Consider the following 16165-nt stretch of genomic DNA (forward strand, 5'->3'; position numbering starts at 1 on the left):
CTAGCATCGCACTGAACAATGAACCCTTTTGTATAGTCTGGCGATCGTAGCACAGGCTGGCTTGTTAGGGCACTCTTTAGGGCGCTAAAAGCTCTTTCCTTGGTCTCGTCCCAGACGACTGTTTGAGGCTCTGTCTTTCTTAGAGCATCCGTCAGGGGAGCCGCGATATCAGAGTACCTAGGGATGTACCTCTGATAGTAGCCGGCGACACCTAAGAACGACCGAATATCGGTCTTTGTGCGCGGTTGCGGAAAGTCTCGCACAGCGGCCACTTTTATTTCAGAGGGGCGGCGACGACCCTGACCAATCACGTGACCGAGGTAGACAACCTCGGCCTGTGCTAACTGGCACTTAGGAGCCTTGACGGTCAAGCCCGCTTCGCGCAGGCGGGTTAGCACTGCCCGCAAGTGTGCCATATGCTCAGACCAGGATGCGGAGAATATCGCTACGTCGTCTAGATACGGTAAAGCGAATTCTTGCTGTCCCCGCAACACTTTATCCCTGAGGCTTGAAAAACAGTATGGCGCGTTCTTCAAACCAAAACTGAACACTTTAGGACGGAATGTTCCCATTGGTGAAATGAACGCCGCATACCTACTAGCCTCTTCTGTAAGTGGAACCTGCCAATAACCCCTGACAAGATCTAGGGTGGAAATAAACTGAGCGCTACTAACTTTCTCAAGGCGCTCCTCGATGTTAGGGATCGGATAAATTTGATCCTTAGTGATGGAATTAAGCCTGCGGTAGTCGACGCAAGGACGAGGTTCCTTGCCCGGTACCTCAACTAAAATCAAAGGGGAGGTATAATCACTCTCACCTGCCTCAATAACACCGAGCTGTAGCATTTTCTTTACCTCAGCCTCCATAATATCGCTCTGGCGGGGTGACACCCGATACGCCTTGGATCGTACTGGCTCTGTGGAGGTAAGTTCTATATCATGAGTAAGTACAGAAGTCCTACCAGGCCTCTTAGAGAACAGACCTTGAAACTCTTGTAATAGCTGGTGTAGTTCGGTTTTCTGCTCGGGCGACAGCGGTGCTTTACTGATAAGGTCACTAATGACTTGACCGGTGTCTTCCCTGTTCGTCACTGAGCCTAGTCCCGGAAGCTCGACTGGAAGCTCTTCAGGAACGTTTATCATCATGCACACCACTGCTTCCCGTTGTCTATAAGGTTTGAGCAGATTACAGTGGTAAACTTGCTGTGCTTTCCGCTTTCCTGGCAGACTTACCACGTAGTTAACGTCCGACAGTTTCTGAACAATTCGCGCTGGGCCCTCCCACTGCACGTCTAGTTTGTTGTTTAGCGATGTGCGCAATATCATGACCTCATCGCCAACCTCAAAACGACGGGCCCTGGCTGTCCGATCATAATAAACCTTGGCCCTCTGCTGGGCCTTTGTCATTGCTTCACCTGACAACTCCTGTGCCCTTCTTAAGCGTTCGAGGAGCTTAAGTACGTACTCCACCACGACTGGGTCGTCGCCCCTACCTTCCCACGATTCTCGAAGCATGCGAAGCGGAGATCGAAGCGAGCGACCGTACACCAGTTCAGCTGGCGAAAACCCCGTAGCCGCATGCGGCGCGGTCCTTAAAGCAAACATCACCCCAGGCAGACACAGCTCCCAGTCAGTTCGATGTTCAAAACACAACGCTCTCAACACGCGCTTCATGACGGAGTGGAGCTTCTCAACGGAATTCGACTGTGGGTGGTACACTGAGCTGTGTAACAGCTTTACCCCACACCTTTCGAGAAAAGTTGTCGTCAAAGCGCTAGTAAACACTGTGCCCTGATCTGATTGAATTTCTGCAGGAAAACCAACTCGCGCAAATATGGACAGTAGTGCATTAACTATCTCAACTGAGCTGAGTTCTTTAAGCGGCACTGCTTCAGGGAACTTTGTCGCTGGGCAGATCACAGTCAAAATGTGTCTGTACCCCGTGGCTGTTACCGGCAGAGGTCCCACTGTATCAATAACGAGCCGTCTAAAAGGCTCCGTAATGATAGGTACCAATTTCAACGGCGCCCTCGATTTGTCCCCTGGTTTGCCCACCCGTTGACAAGTGTCACATGTCCTCACGAAATGGTCTGCGTCCCGAAAACACCCTGGCCAATAGTACTCTTGCAAAAGACGGTCCTTAGTTTTCTTAACTCCTAGGTGTCCGGACCACGAACCCCCGTGTGACAAGCGCAACAGATCCTGACGATAGCATTGAGGCACGACCAGCTGATCGAACTCCACTCCTCTGCGGTCTAGATACTTCCGGTACAGGACTCCCCCTCTTTCCACAAAACGCGCAGTTTTCCTGGCGATACCTTCTTTGACATTGCAGCGCACGTTTTCCAGGCTGCCATCCTTTTTTTGCTCGGCTATCAAAGCCGACCGGCTGACTTTTAGCAACCTATCAAGTCCGTCTGACGTAGGCGCGATGAGCAAATCAGTAGATAGCTCTTCTAACTTTCCCGCGTCGGGCGTTTCCTCTCCAGTATCTGGCGCCTTTAACGTTACAGACTTAAGTCTATTCAGTTCGGGCGTGCTCTGAATATCAGCTTGCTGCGCCTCTGACCCTTTTTTGTTGTTTGATAACGTCGGCCCCGCAACTACCGCCTTTGCAGCGAGCTCCCGAACCTTCGATCTGGTTAAGGCCTGAACACTAGCTTCACCAAACAAAAGCCCCTTCTCGCGCAGGAGGTGATCGGACCTGTTTGAAAATAGGTACGGGTACTGGGGTGGCAGCATAGATGACACTGCGGCCTCCGTCTCAAGCGCTCCGAAAGGTCCTTCGATAAGCACCTTTGCTACCGGCAGACACACGCTATGAGCTTCCACGGCTTGCTTGATCCATGCGCACTCGCCCGTGAACATATGGGGTTCTACGTAAGACGGGTGAACTACATCCATCGTAGCTGCGGAATCGCGAAGCACTCGGCACTCTTTCCCGTTCACGAGGAGGTCTCGCATGTAAGGCTCGAGAAGCTTCATGTTCTCGTCAGTGCTGCCTATTGAAAAAAACACAACTTTTGGTGTCGTTTCCGGACACTGCGCCGAAAAGTGACCCGGCTTCTGGCACGTATAACAAACGCCCGCTCGCCTCATCTCGAACCGCTTTCTGCGTTCGGCCTCGGCTGCCGCCGTCTCCTTAGGTTCGGTCGCACTGCTTCCACTCGCATCCGCACTACGCGTGTTCCCCTTTGCTCTCATGGGTGTGAACTTCGGCCTCTCAAACTTCGAGCCAAATTCACCCTTTTGACCGTCCTTAGCTCCGCGAGCTCGACGCGTCACAAACTCCTCGGCTAGCTCAGCGGCTCTAGCCACCGTACTCACGTCTGGCCTATCCAAGACCCAGTATCGCACGTTCTCCGGTAACCGACTATAAAACTGTTCTAGCCCGAAACACTGCAGAACTTTATCGTGGTCACCAAACGCTTTCTCTTCTTTGAGCCACTCCTGCATGTTCGACATAAGCCTATACGCAAACTCTGTATATGACTCACTTCTGCCTTTCTCATTTTCCCGAAACTTCCGACGGAACGCCTCCGCAGACAGCCGGTACTTTTTTAGAAGACTCGATTTCACTGTGTCGAAATCCTCTGCCTCCTCTCTATCCAAGCGAGCGACTACGTCGGCCGCCTCGCCGGGTAACAAAGTGAGCAAGCGCTGTGGCCACGTTTCCCGAGAGAACCCCTGCTTCTCGCACGTTCGCTCAAAGTTAACCAGGAACAAACCAATGTCCTCTCCAAGCTTAAACGGCCGCATCAGGTCAGTCATTTTGAACAATACGCGTTCTCCTGCACCGTGTGCCTGACTTCCATTACGAGCGCGTTCCATCTCTACCTCAAGACGCTTCATTTCCAAAGCGTGTTGACGGTCACGCTCTTGTTGCTCTCGCTCTTTCTGTTCTTTAAGTTCGCGCTCCTGTTTCTCTTTTTGCTCTTTAAGTTCGCGCTCCTGTTTCTCTTTTTGCTCTTTAAGTTCGCGCTCCTGTCTTTTTGACCTCTCCTCAATAGTCTCAAGGCATTCCGACAGCTCGTCATCCTCAGCCTCTAACTCAAGAATAGCCTTTATCAGTTCCGGTTTTCTTAGTTTGTCTGAGACATCCAGACCCAACTCTCTTGCAAGCTCCAACAATTTCGGTTTGCGCAACGACTTCAAATCCATGGCTGCTCTGAATGCTGCTTTCTCTACTGCTTACTATTGTCTTGCCGCAAACTAACCCGGCAGCAACGACAACCACAATTACCAGCTCTGTTTCTAACACTAACAAAAGCCTGGCAAAGCTCAGAAGAAGAAAGTCCCGCACTCACCAAACCTCGCAGGCAGGAATTCCGCGCAGTCGTTCCGCTGCAGGCAACCAGTCGTCACACAGGGCTCGTTGCACTGCTCCCGGATCGTCGTTGAGCTGCTCAGCATACTGTCAACTGCATCTCTTTGCTGCTGGCCTCCGTTGTCGCGATCTCGCCGCTGGCAGACCGTTGTTTGAAGTCGTAGGCGATCTCACCGCTGCCAACCAGATGTTTGGATCGGACCGCTGGTACGATCTGTTGGGAACTCGGCGCTGACGCCCGTGGTTGTACCTGGGTCGCAAGCCCCAAGGGTAGCGTTGGCCTGGCGGCCTGGGGTACAACTCGAAGCATCCGAAGGTCCCGGCAAAGCATGAGTCGACTGGTAACAACGAAACAACTTGTTTATTTTAACATCGCAAAGAGTTGGCGGTCAGGTTTGACCGAAGTAGAGAGAGACGGGAGAGCACTTCACTCAACAGAAGAAATCGGAGCCCTCCTTTTGGCGTCCGGGGGCAGCTGTTTTTATACTCTCGCAGTTGAGGGCAAGAAGGAACCCCTCAAAAGACGAGCACGTGAATGTACAATGGGCTAATGGTGACGCACACTGTCGTGGCGCTGCGCACGATCTCGTAGCACCCTGTCGTGGCGCTGCGCACGATCTCGTAGCACCCCGTCGTGGCGCTGCGCACGATCTCGTAGCACCCTGTCGTGGCGCTGCCGGTCGGACACAATGACTGTAACGAGAAGATGGTCCCTGCTTTGGCATCGCCTGTTTCGGGCACAATGACTGGAACGAGATCCCTGCTTTGGCATCGCCTGTTTCGGGCCCAATAACTGGAATGAGATCCCTGCTTTGGCATCGCCTGTTTCGGGCACAATGACTGGAACGAGATCCCTAGGCGGTCGCATCGCCGCAGACGCGCCTGGAAACACCTGGCGATGAGTGTTGCGGCGACGACGATCGGGCCAAAATGTCTGCCGCCCCGCCGCAGTCGCGCCGGCAAAACCACGTGTCGCAGGCGAAACGCAACAGTGCGCGGTTGCGGAAAGTCTCGCACAGCGGCCACTTTTATTTCAGAGGGGCGGCGACGACCCTGACCAATCACGTGACCGAGGTAGACAACCTCGGCCTGTGCTAACTGGCACTTAGGAGCCTTGACTGTCAAGCCTGCTTCGCGCAGGCGGGTTAGCACTGCCCGCAAGTGTGTCATATGCTCAGACCAGGATGCGGAGAATATCGCTACGTCGTCTAGATACGGTAAAGCGAATTCTTGCTGTCCCCGCAACACTTTATCCATGAGGCTTGAAAAACAGTATGGCGCGTTCTTCAAACCAAAACTCAACACTTTAGGACGGAATGTTCCCATTGGTGAAATGAACGCCGCATACCTAGTAGCCTCTTCTGTAAGTGGAACCTGCCAATAACCCCTGACAAGATCTAGGGTGGAAATAAACTGAGCGCTACTAACTTTCTCAAGGCGCTCCTCGATGTTAGGGATCGGATAAATTTGATCCTTAGTGATGGAATTAAGCCTGCGGTAGTCGACGCAAGGACGAGGTTCCTTGCCCGGTACCTCAACTAAAATCAAAGGGGAGGTATAATCACTCTCACCTGCCTCAATAACACCGAGCTGTAGCATTTTCTTTACCTCAGCCTCCATAATATCGCTCTGGCGGGGTGACACCCGATACGCCTTGGATCGTACTGGCTCTGTGGAGGTAAGTTCTATATCATGAGTAAGTACAGAAGTCCTACCAGGCCTCTCAGAGAACAGACCTTGAAACTCTTGTAATAGCTGGTGTAGTTCGGTTTTCTGCTCGGGCGACAGCGGTGCTTTACTGATAAGGTCACTAATGACTTGACCGGTGTCTTCCCTGTTCGTCACTGAGCCTAGTCCCGGAAGCTCGACCGGAAGCTCTTCAGGAACGTTTACCATCATGCACACCACTGCTTCCCTTTGTCTATAAGGTTTGAGCAGATTACAGTGGTAAACTTGCTGTGCTTTCCGCTTTCCTGGCAGACTTACCACGTAGTTAACGTCCGACAGTTTCTGAACAATTCGTGCTGGGCCCTCCCACTGCACGTCTAGTTTGTTGTTTAGCGATGTGCGCAATATCATGACCTCATCGCCAACCTCAAAACGACGGGCCCTGGCTGTCCGATCATAATAAACCTTGGCCCTCTGCTGGGCCTTTGCCATTGCTTCACCTGACAACTCCTGTGCCCTTCTTAAGCGTTCGAGGAGCTTAAGCACGTACTCCACCACGACTGGGTCGTCGCCCCTACCTTCCCACGATTCTCGAAGCATGCGAAGCGGAGATCGAAGCGAGCGACCGTACACCAGTTCAGCTGGCGAAAACCCCGTAGCTGCATGCGGCGCGGTCCTTAAAGCAAACATCACCCCAGGCAGACACAGCTCCCAGTCAGTTCGATGTTCAAAACACAACGCTCTCAACACGCGCTTCATGACGGAGTGGAGCTTCTCAACGGAATTCGACTGTGGGTGGTACACTGAGCTGTGTAACAGCTTTACCCCACACCTTTCGAGAAAAGTTGTCGTCAAAGCGCTAGTAAACACTGTGCCCTGATCTGATTGGATTTCCGCAGGGAAACCAACTCGCGCAAATATGGACAGTAGTGCATTAACTATCTCAACTGAGCTGAGTTCTTTAAGCGGCACTGCTTCAGGGAACTTTGTCGCTGGGCAGATCACAGTCAAAATGTGTCTGTACCCCGTGGCTGTTACCGGCAGAGGTCCCACAGTATCAATAACGAGCCGTCTAAAAGGCTCCGTAATGATAGGTACCAATTTCAACGGCGCCCTCGATTTGTCCCCTGGTTTGCCCACCCGCTGACAAGTGTCACATGTCCTCACGAAATGGTCTGCGTCCCGAAAACACCCTGGCCAATAGTACTCTTGCAAGAGACGGTCCTTAGTTTTCTTAACTCCAAGGTGTCCGGACCACGAACCCCCGTGTGACAAGCGCAACAGATCCTGACGATAGCATTGAGGCACGATCAGCTGATCGAACTCCACTCCTCTGCGGTCTAGATACTTCCGGTACAGGACTCCACCTCTTTCCACAAAACGCGCAGTTTTCCTGGCGATACCTTCTTTGACATTGCAGCGCACGTTTTCCAGGCTGCCATCCTTTTTTTGCTCGGCTATCAAAGCCGTCCGGCTGACTTTTAGCAACCTATCAAGTCCGTCTGACGTAGGCGCGATGAGCAAATCAGTAGATAGCTCTTCTAACTTTCCCGTGTCGGGCGTTTCCTCTCCAGTATCTGGCGCCTTTAACGTTACAGACTCAAGTTTATTCAGTTCGGGCGTGCTCTGAATATCAGCTTGCTGCGCCTCTGACCCTTTTTCGTTGTTTGATAACGTCGGCCCCGCAACTACCGCCTTTGCAGCGAGCTCCCGAACCTTCGATCTGGTTAAGGCCTGAACACTAGCTTCACCAAACAAAAGCCCCTTCTCGCGCAGGAGGTGATCGGACCTGTTTGAAAATAGGTACGGGTACTGGGGTGGCAGCATAGATGACACTGCCGCCTCCGTCTCAAGCGCTCCGAAAGGTCCTTCAATAAGCACCTTTGCTACTGGCAGACACACGCTATGAGCTTCCACGGCTTGCTTGATCCATGCGCACTCGCCCGTGAACATATGGGGTTCTACATAAGACGGGTGAACTACATCCATCGTAGCTGCGGAATCGCGAAGCACTCGGCACTCTTTCCCGTTCACGAGGAGGTCTCGCATGTAAGGCTCGAGAAGCTTCATGTTCTCGTCAGTGCTGCCTATTGAAAAAAACACAACTTTTGGTGTTGTTTCCGGACACTGCGCCAAAAAGTGACCCGGCTTCTGGCACGTATAACAAACGCGCGCTTGCCTCATCTCGAACCGCTTTCTGCGTTCGGCTTCGGCTGCTGCCGTCTCCTTAGGTTCGGTCGCACTGCTTCCACTCGCATCCGCACTACGCGTGTTCCCCTTTGCTCTCATGGGTGTGAACTTCGGCCTCTCAAACTTCGAGCCAAATTCACCCTTTTGACCGTCCTTAGCTCCGCGAGCCCGACGCGTCACAAACTCCTCGGCTAGCTCAGCGGCTTTAGCCACCGTACAAACGTCTGGCCTATCCAAGACCCAGTATCGCACGTTCTCCGGTAACCGACTATAAAACTGTTCTAGCCCGAAACACTGCAGAACTTTATCGTGGTCACCAAACGCTTTCTCTTCTTTGAGCCACTCCTGCATGTTCGACATAAGCCTATACGCAAACTCTGTATATGACTCACTTCTGCCTTTCTCATTTTCCCGAAACTTCCGACGGAACGCCTCCGCAGACAGCCGGTACTTTTTTAGCAGACTCGATTTTACTTTGTCGAAATCCTCTGCTTCCTCTCTATCCAAGCGAGCGACTACGTCGGCCGCCTCGCCGGGTAACAAAGTGAGCAAGCGCTGTGGCCACGTTTCCCGAGAGAACCCCTGCTTCTCGCACGTTCGCTCAAAGTTAACCAGGAACAAACCAATGTCCTCTCCAAGCTTAAACGGCCGCATCAGGTCAGTCATTTTGAACAATACTCGTTCTCCTGCACCGTGTGCCTGACTTCCATTACGAGCGCGTTCCATCTCAATCTCGAGACGCTTCATTTCCAACGCGTGTTGACGGTCGCGCTCTTCTTTTTTCTCTTGTTGCTCTCGCTCTTTTTGTTCTTTAAGTTCGCTCTCCTGTCTTTTTGCAGTCTCCCTCTCCTCAATAGTCTCAAGGCATTCCGACAGCTCGTCATCCTCAGCCTCTAACTCAAGAATAGCCTTTAGCAGTTCTGGTTTTCTGAGTTTGTCCGAGACATCCAGACCCAACTCTCTTGCAAGCTCCAACAATTTCGGTTTGCGCAACGACTTCAAATCCATGGCTGCTCTGAATGCTGCTTTCTCTACTGCCTATTATTGTCTTGCCGCAAACTAACCCGGCAGCAACGACAACCACAACTACCAGCTCTGTTTCTGACACTAACAAAAAGCCTGGCAAAGCTCAGAAGAAGAAAGTCCCGCACTCACCAAACCTCGCAGCCAAGAGTCCAGCGCAGTCGTTCCGCTGCAGGCAACCAGTCATCACACAGGGCTCGTTGCACTGCTCCCGGATCGTCGTTGAGCTGCTCAGCATACAGTCAACTGCATCTCTTCGCTGCTGGCCTCCGTTGTCGCGATCTCACCGCTGGCAGACAGTTGTTTGAAGTCGGAGGCGATCTCACCGCTGCCAACCAGATGTTTGGATCGCACCACTGGTACGATCGGTTGGGAACTCGGCGCTGACGCCCGTGGTTGTACCTGGGTCGCAAGCCCCAAGGGTAGCGTTGGCCTGGCGGCCTGGGGTACAACTGGAAGCATCCGAAGGTCCCGGCAAAGCATGAGTCGACTGGTAACAACAAAACAACTTGTTTATTTTAACATCGCAAAGAGTTGGCGGTCAGGTTGACCGAAGTAGAGAGACGGGAGAGCACTTCACTCAACAGAAGAAATCGGAGCCCTCCTTTTGGCGTCCGGGGCAGCTGTTTTTATACTCTCGCAGTTGAGGGCAAGAAGGAACCCCTCAAAAGACGAGCACGTGAATGTACAATGGGCTAATGGTGACGCACACTGTCGTAGCGCTGCCGTAGCACCATGTCGAGCACGATCTCGTAGCACCCTGTTGTAGCGATGCCGTAGCACCATGTCGGGCACGATCTCGTAGCACCCTGTTGTAGCGATGCCGTAGCACCATGTCGAGCACGATCTCGTAGCACCCTGTTGTAGCGATGCCGTAGCACCATGACTGTAATGAGAGGATGATCCCTATGCGGTCGCATCGCCGCAGTCGCGCCTGGAAACACCTGGCGGGGAGCGTTGCGGCGACGACGATCGGGCCAAAATGTCTGCCGCCCCGCCGCAGTCGCGCCGGCAAAACCACGTGTCGCAGGCGAAACGCAACAAGGCCAAGAAACGGGCGGTGCATGCAAAATGGACTATTGGAATGGGCCTTCAAATCTAAATAAAGACCACGAAAAGAAAGTAGAAAAAAAGAAATTTAGGAGTGCGACCGACCAGTGAGATGCGGATTCTATGTTTGCATTACAAGGAATAAACAAAACTATCGGAAGGAGATAGAGAAAGAAACGAACAAAAGAAAAATATGTTGACCATTTACTTGGCGGGAGTAACAACGGGAAGTTTTGCATGGCAAGGCATAGATTTCTCTGGTAGGGCCCCAGCATCGGTTCTTCAAAAGAAAGTAACATTCAAGGGCAAGCCAGGCTGTTATAGAGAAAGTGCCGAATCCGTCCTCCTCCTCTTCGTCAGGGAGGAGAAACGACTGTAAGCCAGTTGAAATGATGAAGTGATTAAGCTTCATTGCGCAACAGGCATAGTATAGAGAGCGCCATGCCAGATTCTGAGCGTATAAACAATTAGCGATGGGACATGACAGTACAATCTCGTGAATGTGTTTGTACTTTGTCATACGACTTCCCCTTGCCTTCATCATAAACATTAATTCACTTCCTATTACCCTAAAAACGAAAACGTCAGTGCACGTATTTTCTCTAGACGGAGGTAAACCGTCCTCACCACGAGAAGCTTGGCTATGCGCCAAGGCCTTGGAAGGACTCCACAGAGAAAGAGCCAGATATTAATCAAGCAAGTTGATACAAAGTAGCGCAGCATAACTTGTCCGGGATAAGACACCACTTCAGTTTCCATTCAACTTCTGGCGAAAACAAGTAAAAAAAAAGCTGGAATTGCAAGTGTACTAACGTCGCGAACGTTAGCCTGCATCGGCCAACGGAAGCATTGTACTAGAGGGCCCGACCATCGTGACTCATGAATAAGAATCACTGCACCAATCACTACATAAATGCGAAATATAAATGCAGAAGTGGCCAAAGGACAACTTGCTAACTATGTAATCATTTCATACCTGAGTGGGTTAGTTCAACTCATTCTTCTCCTAAAAAAAACAATTCCGGCAGAATCCATCCCACAAATATAATAGAGAGACACCGCATTGTCGCCGCCGAAACGCGTTATGTATGAGGTGTGTATGCAGCCGGGTTCCTTTCTCACGCTTCTCACTGAACACGCGGCGCCATCTTGCGGAGCCGCTGCGAAGTCCGCGCCATGCGCGGACTTCGCGGTCATATATTTGCGAAAATATATTCAGACAAAATTGTCTGAACATATATGTCGCGGTATTCATTCCTCCCAGTACCACAAAAATTTTAAAGGATTTCTTTTGTAGGTGAACAGCCGCACCTACCCAGTGGGCCCAAGTTGCGTCAAAGAGGTTCATTGACGAGTGGTCCACACCCAGTGGTCCATACCCAGTGACCCAAGTTGATCCGACAGTTGGTTCGAATCCTGTTCCTTCGGCGCAGCAGCGCGATGCTGTGCCAATTTGATCATGAACAACCCAAAGCAACACAAGGGCGATCGATCAACCCATCGGTCTTTCTATCTTGTTGATTAAAAGTTTCTTACGATCATGCGCTACGGGAGCGATCTAGAAATCAATGCGACGAACTAGACTGAGTTCGTCCTCTAGCGCTGTGATAATGTTACGGACACTTCGTGACGTCCTCGTTCTTGCGTTTATATGAAGACGTCTGCCATTCGGAGACTTCCAGACATTTGCCAGGGATACTTTCCTGACCAGGACAAAGCAACGGTCGTCTGAGCGAACAACTTGACCGCAATACAGCCGAGTATGTAATGCTAAAAAAAGTTGTCAATAAAGTAATAGCAGGACACAACGTGCGAACCGTGCCGAGGGAAAGACAGTATACAGTCCTGTTTCTGTCCCTCTTCAGGACTGTGGTGTCTCTGAACGTATTTCGTACTTCAGCCCGCGTGGTGAATATATTTCTCATTTTAGGAGGGACAGAAGAGAAAGAAGACGAAAGCGAGCAGGTACGTAGTCTTTGACCAACCTCTGTTATTGTGCATAGCATTTTGATTTCAAGGACAACTAAATATCCCTCGGCTTGGCGAAATTTATGACGTCGGCCTTCTCCGTGTTCCCATGTGACGAGAAGCAGCGCGGGGCCCGTTGCGAAGGGCTGGCGTTGTAGGGCGTGCGGCCGCGCCTCGTGGCTTCTAGAGCGCGCATGCCCGCCTGGCTTGGACCGAGCCGTGAGTACACAGACCGAGCGTTTCCTCTCGCTCTTCTCTCGCAATCGCGCCGTGAGGGCATTGGTAGGCAGCACTGCCACAGCGCGAGGCGCCATGACGTGAAGGCCTTGGGGTCCGTCAGAATGTCCAGGACTGCGGATGTGCGGTATTCGTAGCCCCATCTCGCATTGACGCAACATGTCTCCGCTCTACGAGCGCGCAGCCATGACCAAGTCATGAACGAAACGTCGCTTCTCAGCGCTATCAATGATTCGCTTCGACAAGATACAAGTGACTTAAGCAAGATCGGTAACACGCGTGGTTTATTTTGCTTTCAGCTTGTTGTGTCCAGCACTAATACTAGTATGCAGTTAATGCAATATATATTCAATGCTCATAAGAGCTGCGAAACAAGCTTGCTGTTTATGGAGGCTTTATTGCATGTCCAGGCGCGCACCAATCTTGGCGAGTTTCAGGATGTGGATCGATAGCGACGCAATCAGCACTGAGTTTCTATTCGATCCTTAAACCACATCAGTTAGTACATCTTCTTATGCTGAGGGTTACTTAAGAAAACTTGCTTAATTTCGTTTTGCGACATTTTATAACGGGACAGAATATAAAACCTTGAGTGTATTTGTAAAGCAATATATCATATGTCGCAGCTTTCAGTAGTCGTTTGCCTCATAATGAATGCAACGTGGGATCAAAAATGTATAAAGACAGGATATGGTGAACAAAACATTTGAGCCTATGTATAGTCTTGCCATCAACTCGTTTTCGGCGTACCAGGGAAATTCCGTTGCTCTTATGGCTCGCTGTGCAAAGCGCTATTGTGTGATGTTTCCATATTTAGAATATGTTGACAACAGGCATGGGGCGTATATTATGCGCCGCTTCCCAGGTTCGTGACTCTCTGAGGACTATGATGCTGATAAATACCCGGCACCAACTGCCACTATGCATAGGCGCTGGCTGTCTAAACAACAACAAAAGAAAAGGAGGGGGGGGGGGAATAAAGAAGGTGTTTGTTCCATGCACTAACCATGAATTAAAAAAAGATCTTACGAGCAAGAACCGTTTCCAGCGGAATTCTTTCGATACATTTAATGCGCTATTCAAAAATCCAAATAATTAAGGGGAATTTGCACTTTCTTTTTAAAGCAAAACCTGTTTTGTGATTCACTGAGAACAAAGGTGTTACCGAAACAATAATTACTTGAGTGGTCGCGGAGTATAGACTAGTGTATACGGGCGTCATGGACGTCGTTGTGTTAGCGATACGATATATAAGAATGGCTTGTAGTATAGTACGGCCTTCTCGAAGCCATCATGCGCGTCACCGCAGTTGTTTCTGAGCCCTGTGCCCTTCGTGTGCCTTTGAAATACCCTCGGAGGGTGTTGTCCTAGGCGCTACGTCGAGAGCCGGTGCATCGCGCTCCCTCGGAAAGAAGACAGCGCGCACTGAAGCGACGCTCTTTGGGTGTGCAGTTTGAGCAGGCCCCACGGCGGAGCCAGGATGGCGCTGTCGGACGCCGGCAGCTCTCTCTCCAGGGCGCCCGGGCTCCAGGACGTGGCGGCGGCATCGTCCGTCGCCGACACCGCGTACGCCCCCTCTTCTCTCTCTCTCTCACGTGGCCGATCGAGGGCAAAGACCTTCGCCGTGCGTGTTTACCAACGTGCGCCGCATGGTTTTGGACGGCGCCCCACATTTCACGCGCGCGTGTCGGCACGCTCGCCACCGGAGGTCCATCAAAGCGGAACGCATGCCTGCTTCGTGTTTACAAGATCGCGCCAAGTGCTCGCGGCGAACACAATTTCCCTGCGATGCTTTCCAAGGAGCGTTCGCTTTGAACCCGCGAGCATGCGCAGCACGAACACGATGCGCTAGTAATTTTCGCTGGGAGCGTCGGTGATGCTGATTATGATTGTTTTTTTGAAGGACATTTTTGTGACGGCTTGCTTAAAACATGGACAAACGCACACATTTTATTGACGGGACGCATGGTGTCACATAACATTGGCGCGCTGAAAATACGCAGTGCGTTAGAAAAAAGAGAACAAGGAGCGATGTTGCAGTCGCTCTTCAAGTGTTGGTCGCGTCGCATTAGTTAACTGACGACATGCGCCAACCTCACCTGAACTACATAGTAGCATGCGTGGATACTGAAACGTCATTTATATAGTTTGCTGCTTCGTTCTTGTCAGTTATCTTGTCTTCACTTTAGCGGGATTACAGACTAACCGGACCAGCGGTTTCAAACTTGACTGGAGCATCGGACGCATTCATTATGTAGGGTGTCCCACATAACTTTACCCAAACCTTAAAAATATTCAAAGGCCACGTAGCTGGACAGAACCGAGGTAATCTTGTTTGCTGTCGCTGGGAGAAACTAATATTATCTTTTGCATACTGCCTAATTACATAATTAGACTTAATTAATTAATCAGCTCCTCACATATTGTAATGAGATGAAAAGTGTCAATGAGAAAATTGTAGAACGACATGAAAAACTCCCGATAGAGCTTTCTGTTGCTCAATACGTGCTACATAGAAGTGTTTTTCCAAGCATTACAGAAGCCCGCAATACATCAAAAATTGACGCGCGATTGGCCACTCGCGGCACTTTGCGTGAGTTCGCGAAGAGGCTGAGATAATCTCATGGGCGGCGGCAATGTAAAAGAAACCTTTCATGAGTAACTACTTAAGAGGAAAAAACGAAATCAGGAAAGAAACAATTTACGATAACTCAAAGGGAAGCTCATTACTTTTCGAAGCGAGATCAGGATGCCTTAGAACACGCATTTATAAAGCGAGATATAAGAAAGAAGAAGAATGTGCTTGCTACAGTAAAGCTAGGTAAAAGATGGCGCACGTTTTATTAGAATGTGAAGATATCTGCCCAGCGGTCGATTTCGCACCTCTGGCTTCCTTGAAGCCCTTGGGTTCAGCGAGAGCAGGGGAAAAGTAAACATGTCCGCAGTAGAGTATAGTAAGAGGCGATTGGAAGATTGGTGGAAAAAAATTAGGGAAACAACAAAGAGCGGAGGCGTACAAAGGCAAAGTTCACAATAGGGGTTCAGAAAGTTTGGTTATGGTTATTCTTCGTTTTTTGTTTTTCCTTTCCTTTTTTTTCTTTTTTAACATAGGTAGGGCATTAGGCAATATAATAACAAGAGCTTGGTGACGCAACCCACCACCCCGTTCCAAGGGGGACGCTCATAGCATCCATCCATACATACATCCGGGCTTATCTGATGCTTAAAAAACATTTCTATGTAGTACGTATTAGGCGACAGAAAGCTGTATCCGGAGTTTTTCATGTCGCTCTACAATTTTCTCATCTACAACTTTTCATCTAATTATAATATTTGAGAAGTTGATTAATTAATGAAGACTAATTATGTAATTAGGCGGGATGCAAATAATAATGTATCTCCAAGCGACGGCAAACAACATTGTCTTGGTTCTGTCCAGCTACGTGCCACTTGCAGGTTTTAAGGTTTGGCTCAAGTTACCCGGGACACTCGGCATATAGCACACGCGTCTCACGTGCGTCGCTCAACCTACAGAGACGGGGAGCGTGGCAAAGTAATACTACCGATGGGCACAGGGACTATGGACAAAGCTCTTTGGGCGGCGTGTTTTAGACACCCTACCTAGACTAAGTTCCCTCGGACACTGTCGTCTGCCACGTAATCCAGATAAGAAAACACTGCTATTCAGTATACAGCTGCAGCA

At 50.5% G+C, this 16165-nt stretch overlaps 1 protein-coding gene across 2 annotated transcripts in view; it reads left to right on the forward strand.

Moving 5' to 3' along the window:
- Positions 1-16165, forward strand: part of LOC142566274 (uncharacterized) — a 68773-nt gene that overhangs the window by 25898 nt on the left and 26710 nt on the right. Inside the window, exons 2-4 of one of the 2 annotated variants that reach the window (XM_075677158.1) lie at positions 12188-12222; positions 12348-12444; positions 13915-14028. The exons of the other annotated variant lie outside the window; for it this stretch is intronic. Of the exons in view, the coding sequence (XP_075533273.1) occupies positions 13943-14028 (86 nt within the window). The 5' untranslated portion in view covers positions 12188-12222; positions 12348-12444; positions 13915-13942. The remainder of the gene's footprint in view (positions 1-12187; positions 12223-12347; positions 12445-13914; positions 14029-16165) is intronic. 2 annotated transcript variants of the gene reach the window in all.

The sequence above is a fragment of the Dermacentor variabilis genome, unplaced genomic scaffold, assembly GCF_050947875.1.
Source record: "Dermacentor variabilis isolate Ectoservices unplaced genomic scaffold, ASM5094787v1 scaffold_12, whole genome shotgun sequence".
Taxonomy (NCBI): domain Eukaryota; kingdom Metazoa; phylum Arthropoda; class Arachnida; order Ixodida; family Ixodidae; genus Dermacentor; species Dermacentor variabilis.